At 44.1% G+C, this 8135-nt stretch overlaps 1 protein-coding gene across 1 annotated transcript; it reads left to right on the top strand.

Moving 5' to 3' along the window:
- The first annotated feature begins 4249 nt into the window (after positions 1 to 4249).
- Positions 4250 to 6766, top strand: LOC310850159 (transcription factor HES-5-like). The gene is made up of 3 exons (XM_083751273.1): positions 4250 to 4369; positions 5485 to 5668; positions 6482 to 6766. The coding sequence occupies exons 1-3, from the start codon at positions 4307 to 4309 to the stop codon at positions 6754 to 6756; spliced, it is 522 nt and encodes a 173-aa protein (XP_083607399.1). The 5' UTR covers positions 4250 to 4306; the 3' UTR covers positions 6757 to 6766.
- Positions 6767 to 8135: the final 1369 nt, after the last annotated feature.

Below are 8135 nucleotides of genomic sequence, written 5' to 3'. Positions count from 1 at the left end.
GGTTACAGTGGTACCTTGGTTCTCAAACGCCTTGATACTCAAACAACTTGGAAACCAAACACTGCAAACCTGGAAGTAAGTGTTCCGGTTTGTGAACGTTTTTCAGAAGCCGAACTTGCTCCGTTTTGAGTGTTATGCTTCCGATTTGAGTGCCACACTTCCGTTTTGAGTGTTACGCTGAGGTCTGTCTGTTTTTGTGGCACTTTGTGTCTGTCTGTGTGTGTGTGTGTGTGTGTGACTGTGTGGAACCCAGTTCAGATACTGATTGATTGATTGTGTGACTGCAGTACATTGTTTATTGCTTTCATTTTATGGATCAATGGTCTCATTAGATAGTGAAATTCATGTTAAATTGCTGTTTTAGGGGTTGTTTTTAAAAGTCTGGAACGAATTAATCCATTTTGCACTACTTTCTATGGGAAAGCATGCCTTGGTTTTGGAACGCTTTGGTTTTGGAACAGACCTGGAACGGATTAAGTTTGATAACCAAGGTACCACTTTATAAATGTGTTGGTGTGTGTATCATTGTCTTTGCATGATTGCATTATATGATTGTATGATTATATTATTGTAGGAATTCAGGCAGGCAGGCAGATGGATAGATGACACACACAATGCTCAGATTAAAATTAGATAAAGCTGTTGCAAACTCCCATCTCCCACCCATTCAGAAGCCACTCTGTAAATTTCTGGGTAGGGTTGTCAAATTTGGAGTTTGGGAAGGGTGAACCTCACCCATCCAGTGCTTCTCCCTTACATTCCCTCCCTTCATGAAATAACATCCTTCCAGAAGAATTACAGGTATTGGGGAGGAGACAGGAGTAACTGCTAGTCCACCCCACCACGGATCAGGCCCCTGCAAACCCAGGCGGAATGCCCTATGTAAAGAAAAGGAGGCATAGGTTTGTTTGTTTATTTCATAACATTTCTATGCAGCTTAATTGCTTTTAAAAATAAGTCAAAATGGTTTTGTGTGTGTGTGTGTGTTCCCTTCTGGGCCACATTCCGGGGGCCACTTCCCAGGGGTGGTCAGGGCCAGAGGGAAAAGTACCAGGCTGAGCGATGGATGTAAGTTTTACCTTTGTTATGGTGCAATAGTTTCTACAACCTCCGTCTGGGCAAGCAAGAAAAAGCATTATTCAATGGCATATTCCAGCCAGGCAAAAACACTTAAGGAGAGGGTTTTGAAGCATGGCTGGTAAGAGTTTTGGCCTGGGGGATGTGACTAAGGAAGCGATGTAACCTGGGGAGAGACCCAAGGGGCAGATAGCAAGACTTGGAGGGTCACAATCATAATCCTAATAATTTATTATTTATACCCTGCCCATCTGGCTGAGATTTCTTGGACTGGATGGCTTGTTTTGTTTTATTTTGCCATAATCTGTCCCAGATCCTTGTGACAGGGTGGGCTATCCATCAAAACAATCATTTTATTTCTTTATTTATTTATTTATTTATTTATTTTTAATAAAAAGAAAAGAAACCTCTTACAATACCCATAACCCTCAGGTACAGGTAGCGAATTCCCATGGTTTTTGCTCTGAAGATCTGACACACAATGTCACAGAGAGAGAGAGAGAGAGATGGGGCAGAGAGATGGTCAATGGTAGCGAACGTCTGCTGCCTGCCTCCACCTCGTATCATTTTGTTGTTATTGCATTTTCTTTTTTTCTTTTTTAAAAAAAATCCCCCTTGAAAAGCTCCAAGTGGTCTTGAGATGACTCAGCTCTCAGCTTTCCCACAAAATGTAGGGGATAGAAACACAGGCCTCTACTCAACATCTGTCTTGGACAAAGAGATAAGCTCATTCAGACTCTGACAATGATTACGATGGAGCCGGCTCTTTCCCTCACTCTCTTTGCCTCTTTGACAATGACCTGTTATAAAACAGAGATCATTTTAGTCTTTCTCCCTGCTCTCTTCTTTTAAATTAGGAAGTGGTCCTGGGGCGTCTTTGAGTCTAACTTCAGAGTTCCTTCAGCTCTCAGCTCTTTTGTTGCTTTTTTTACCTCACAGAAACCTTGAATACATCTCAACGCTACAGTAAAAAAATGGTAACTTAATATTGTTCTTTATTAATATTTAGTCACTTTTTTCCAGAAAGGAGAACTCAAAGCAACTTACAAGACAACATTAAAACAAAAACAATCATATATGCCAGGCACTGTTTTGAAACATAGCTTTTGTGTGGCTCCACCTGATTTCTTGGCGTTGCAGATCCAAACTCACAAATGACACTATCGATTTTTCAAACCACAGTATTCGTGGGTTTCTAAAAAGGTCCAAGGTGGTGCCTAGCATTCCCTGCTAATATATGTATCTTATACTCGGTTTTATTTATCGATGATTTGCATTTACATCCCATCCTTTTCTCCAACAAACTCAAGGTGGTGTGTGTACATGGTTCTCCCCTTCCTCAATTAATCACTACAACAGCCCTGTGAAGTAGGTTAGGCTGAGAGGCAGTGACTGGCCAAAGGTCAAAGGCCAAAGTCCTGGATTTACAGAAGCTGTCCTGGTTTCTGATTTGATCCCAAAATGTCCTGATTTTCCTTAGGTAAAGGTACCCCTGCCCGTACGGGCCAGTTGTGTCTGACTCTAGGGTTGTGCAGCCATCTCACTTAAGAGGCCGGGGGCCAGCGCTGTCCGGAGAAACTTCCGCCAGCGTGACGAAGCTGCTCTGGCGAGCCAGCACCAGCACAGCACACAGAAACGCCATTTACCTTCCCGCTATAAAGTAGTACCTATTTATCTACTTGCACTTAGGAGTGCTTTCGAATTGCTAGGTGGGCAGGAGCTGGGACCGAAAGACGGGAGCTCACCCCGCCACGGGGATTCGAACCACCGACCATACGATTGGCAAGTCCTAGGCGCTGAGGTTTTACCCACAGCGCCACCCGCGTCCCCTGATTTTCCTTAAGATGTCCCTATTTTCACCAGAGAAATGTTGGAGGGTATGGAATTATGCAACCCCTGAGCCAAGGAGGTAAGTAACTATACAACCATTAGAAAACATCTGAAGGAGATGCTGAGAATTGAATCTGGGACCTTCAGCACACAAAAGTCAATAGCCTGACTCAGTATAAAGTAGCTTTCTTATGTTTTGAATATATATATGCACCTTGACCAGGGACAGGAGACGGACAGCGGCATTTCATAGAATCATAAGATCATGGAATTGTACAGTTGGAAGACCACCTGAGGGCCATCTTAGTCTGACAGGAAAATGCAGCTGTCCCAAACATTGATCAAACCTGCAACCTTGGCATTATCAGCCCCACTCCCACAGCTCAGTCACTAAAGTCTGTGCACGCATCATAGATATCAAGCCCATGGCTCCCGCCAAAGAATCATGGGAACCGTAGTTCACTGCCTTTCAGAGCTACAGTTCCCAGCACTCGTAGCAAGCTACCATTCCCAGGATTCGTGTGGGAGAAGTCATGTGTATGCAGCCCAAGTGTCCTGATTCATACTACCTTGGATGGTGGCACACTCTCCTCCACTGGTGGTTTTTAAACAGAGGTTGGGCAGCCATTGGCCAGGAATTCTTTAGCCGTGATTCCTAGGGTTGGACTGATGACCCTAGGGATCCCTTCCAACTGTACAATTATGTGATCACGGCTTTTGTTCCAACTCCGTTTATTGCTTTACTTCTGTAAATGCAAGGAATAAATATTTGCCTTTTTTATATTGCAATTTTAAGTTACAAACTACCCTGAGATCTACAAATGAAGGGCAGAATACAAATTCAATCAACCAGTTAATAAAATAATAATAACAACAACAACAACAACAACAACTAAGCCCACTTTAACTCTCCTTTTCCCACCTTCCTGATCTATATGCTTCTTCTTCTTTTTCCCTTCAGACTTTTACACTCAACAGCAAACTGTTTCCCCACCTATGGATGTGCGTGGCATGGGATTGAAACTCTGGAATGCAATTGATCCTGGGCAAGGCAGCTGGGGGGTGGGGTGGGGCGGCGAGGTTTTCCCAGATCCTCTGGCAGCCCTGCCGCGCGGCTTTGCGTACCCTACCAGTTGGTACAGGCAGAAGGCTATTCTCTTCGGGGCTCATTGACGGTCAATGTAGCGTGCACTAAGGGGATGCCTCCTCTATTATCTGACCGCGTGCCGGGATTGGCTGTGTGACTGTGGGAAACACCAAGGAGCCCAAAACTCACATTGCTGCTGAGCTGCTGGCAGATATAAATAGAGGCCCGCGGAGAGCTTTGGAGCAGAAGGGTTGCGTTCGGGTCAGACAGCTAATACCCAGAGCTGCCTGACTTCGGCTGACAGAGTCACGGATGGCTCCTAGCTGCATGGTCCACGTGGAGGAAGAGAGGGTGCTGGCGAAAGAGAAGAACAAGGTAGGCAAGGGTTTCAGCAGGCCGGTCTTGGCAGAGGTGTCATTACTCTAGAGCTGGTCCCCACATGCTGCCATCCCTCATTGTCTTATGTGTGCAGATGCAACGCCACAAGTTAGAACGTTTAGGATGTACTCGCACTGCTTCAATGTTCTGCTTCTTCCGCAACACCTCCCCAATGAAAAGGGAGCCAGTTCACACATTCAGCTGTCCATCATCAAGTGCAGATCAATCAAAGGACTGGCTTGTATGTGTGAACTGATGTCAGGGTATGTGTGTCAGGCAGAAGGTTACACTAGCAGAAAGGAAGGCTGTAGATAGAGGGAAGTGTGGGTTGAGCACATACAGTTATTTTAGAAAAGGGTAGGTAGAATATTAGACTGAAGGATGAATGGATAGATTATCTGGGTGGATCAACGAATGATTATTAAATGGGATGGATGGGGTATTAAATTGAGCTGTTCAGTGGGTGGGTAGTTAAACAGAATATTAAACTGGATGGGTCAATGGTTGCCAAACTTTTTTGTCTTCCTGGACCACTTGCAAGTTGCTGAGGGTCTCGACAGGCCGCTTACTAAGTTTTCTGTCTGTAGTGGCAGCTGTAATGCACTGTGCTAAATTAAAAATGAATTTTAATGCTTCTTTTATTTCCCTATGTTGCATTGGATGACAATTTGCATTCCATGGAATTCAGACTGTACTGCTATTTAATACAATATAAGAAACAAAAGAAGCAACGAAATTTAAAATCACTAGGAATATTTAATGTGGGCATGCAGTGAATCACCTAAATGATGCTTGGAGACCATTAGTGGTCCATTCACCAGTTTGGGAACCCCTAGTTTAGATAGATTAGATAAATCTAGTCTATAAAGCTAGGTATCTATTACCATCAAATGTGAGTTAAGATGTGCTAGATTAGAAGGTGGAGGGGAGACAGAATGGAGCAAGGAGATCAATTACCCCCTAATGCAAAGGTGTAAATTCTGCTATTCTAAAATCAAATGACAGGCAGTGGAAAATTCTGCATGGCCAGCGGTCCCTGAATGCTGTTGCATAGGTTTTATTTATTGACTTTGTGAAGCTTAAAGGCCTTTTCCCTTCTTTCTCCTTTGCAGCTGAGGAAGCCAGTGGTTGAGAAAATGCGCCGCGATCGGATTAACAGCAGCATTGAGCAGCTGAAGGTCCTTCTCGAGAAAGAATTCCAGAGGCATCAGCCCAACTCCAAGCTGGAGAAAGCAGATATCTTGGAAGTGGCTGTCAGTTACCTGAAGCAGCAGCAGCATCAAATTCAGGCTCCTGGTGAGTGTGGGATTTCCATCCTTAGGTACCCAAGCCTTGTCAGGCAAATGTTCCACAAGTCCCTGAGGTTACTTGTATGCAGGGGGTTTGAATGGCACCTGTAGCATCTTATTCATTCGACAAAATTTGCTTTCAAAAATAAAATAAAATTGTATACAAGGAGTAAGTGAGAATTGTGGAAAGCCAGAGCCTGCTGTGGGTTGTGGGGTCATTTGTTTCCTAGCTAGATTTCCCAGATCAAGGTCCAGGGGCCAGTTTGCACAACACATTTTTAAGTGTAAAAAAGCGGCACAGGGAAAATGTAGATACCGTATATGCTTCAGGGAGGGACAATTGGTTGACCTGTGGCAGATGCATGCTTCTCCTGCATTATATGCCCAAAGGTCCCTCAGTATAGTATGGTAGTGCAGAGTGTTGGATTTAGACTAAGGCCGGAGAACCTGTGGTCTTCCAGAAGTTGTTGGACTACAACTCCCATCATCCTTGACCATTGTCCATGCTAACTGGGTCATAAGTAGTCCAATGACACCTAGGAAGCCACAGATACCCCCACCCCCGGCCTAAATCCAAGTCCCTTAACTACCGCACTATACTGAGAGCTTGCCCCGGCGAATCCTGGGAACCACAGCTTGTTAAGGGTGCCGCGAATTATAGCTTGGTGAGGGGCAAACTGCAGCTAGCAGGATTTTCTTTTGGAGGGGGAACAATGCACATTAAATGTATAAATAGTCAAAGAAGCAGCCATAAGTTGTGCTCACATCTGTGCATCTGATATAATAATTTATAATAAAAAAAATTATTTCATCTCTCTAGCACTGAGCCAGAAGAATCTAGAGCTTGATTTCAACACTGGCTACCTGCGTTGCTTGAAGGAAGCGCTGCATTTCCTCTCCTTCTGTGAGCCCAAGAGAGAAACGCAAGCCCGTCTGATTAAGCACTTCTGCAAAGTCCACGTGATCGCAGAAAGGGTGCAGACAGGCACTCCTGCTATGGGCTGCCTGCCACCATCTCCTCGTGCCCCACCCAAGAAACAAGCTGCCAACAAGAAGCCCCCAGCACCCGCCACGGTGCTCTGGAGACCTTGGTAGGAGGAGCTGGATGGACTTCCAGTAGAATAACCACCTACAAAGAAAAAGAAAGAAAAAGCTCAGATAAAACCTAAAGGAATCTTTACGATTCCTCTTTAAGAAGTAGGAAGCATTTGATTTCCAAGGAGGGGAGAGTTGGGTTGTTTGTTGACGCAAGAAATGTTCTTGCAAAGTCATTTCCCTTCACAATGAAGGAGCGCGAAGTTGTCTGCTCTTATGGGCTGCTGTGGCAGAGAGCGGGCGTCTTTTCCTTGGCAGTCTAGAAAAGGAAAGAAAGTGGTTTTAGCTTTCTGACAATACAGATGCCTTGCCGAGGGCTTCCAACAGCATCTGTTGGGAGACTGAAAGACTTCCTGACTCTCTGTTCATATTGTCCTTCAGAAGAAGGGGTGCTTTTGTTTCGACGCTGTAATTTGTATCAAAGTGCTTTAGTCTTTTCTTTCTTTCTTTTTCTACTTTCTGAGTGAACCTTCCAGGAACCTAGCTCCACTGGCTGAGAATCCCCTGCTGTTCTGATAGTGTGTACCACACTCCAATCTTTGAGCGGGGAGAGATTTCAGAGGTTTCCCATACCATCGGCTATGCTGTCCGGGGCTGATGGGAGTTGGCATTCCAACAGCATCTAAAGGGCCTTGTGTTAGGTTTCACTCTCTGTGCCTTATGCGTCTCCCATTTGGGAGAGTTTTCTGCCTTTTGTGAAGGAAACACATGTTTATGTATCTTTAATAAGGAGAAAGTAATGTGCGTATGTACGTTTGTTGAACACGAACAAATTGGAATGCTTTTATAAAGCGATGTTGCATTCATCCCCATGTGGTGTTGAATATAATTTGAATTTCTTTGATGGAAATGTTAATAAAGAAATCATTTTTTCTTCCACAATGAATGAATCCTTCCTTTCAGCTCTGGAGTAGTATACTTAATAACCTGCACAACAACAACAACAGCAACAAGAAAACAACACACACCTGTTCAAATCTTAAACGAGCCCATTAGGTATAAGCCACTATAAAATCATAGGGTTGTAATCCAACTACCGTAAGTTCTACTTGAGACAGACCAATTGAAATTAGTGAAATTACTGAAATTGACTATCTTGGATCCATTATTCTCAGTTCCATTCTGAGCAAAACTGAATTGGATCTAATACATTGGCTGTGTTCACAAGGCAGTTTTCCATTTTCCTACAATCCACAATCTACTCAGAGTAGACCCACTGGCCTTCATCTGCATGACTAACCTAGCCCATTCATTTCAATGGGTCTACTCTGAGTAGGTCACAATCCGATACCTTCCTCCACTAATCATTTGCTATTAAGCACCACGGCTATTCACTTGCTAGCCCTGCCTCCATACATATTTGCTTTATTTTTTCATGG

The sequence above is a fragment of the Podarcis gaigeae genome, assembly GCF_964106915.1.
Source record: "Podarcis gaigeae genome assembly, chromosome: 8".
Taxonomy (NCBI): domain Eukaryota; kingdom Metazoa; phylum Chordata; class Lepidosauria; order Squamata; family Lacertidae; genus Podarcis; species Podarcis gaigeae.
The sequence above is the reverse complement of the archived record's forward strand: the minus strand, read 5'-3'. Positions and strand labels throughout refer to the sequence as shown.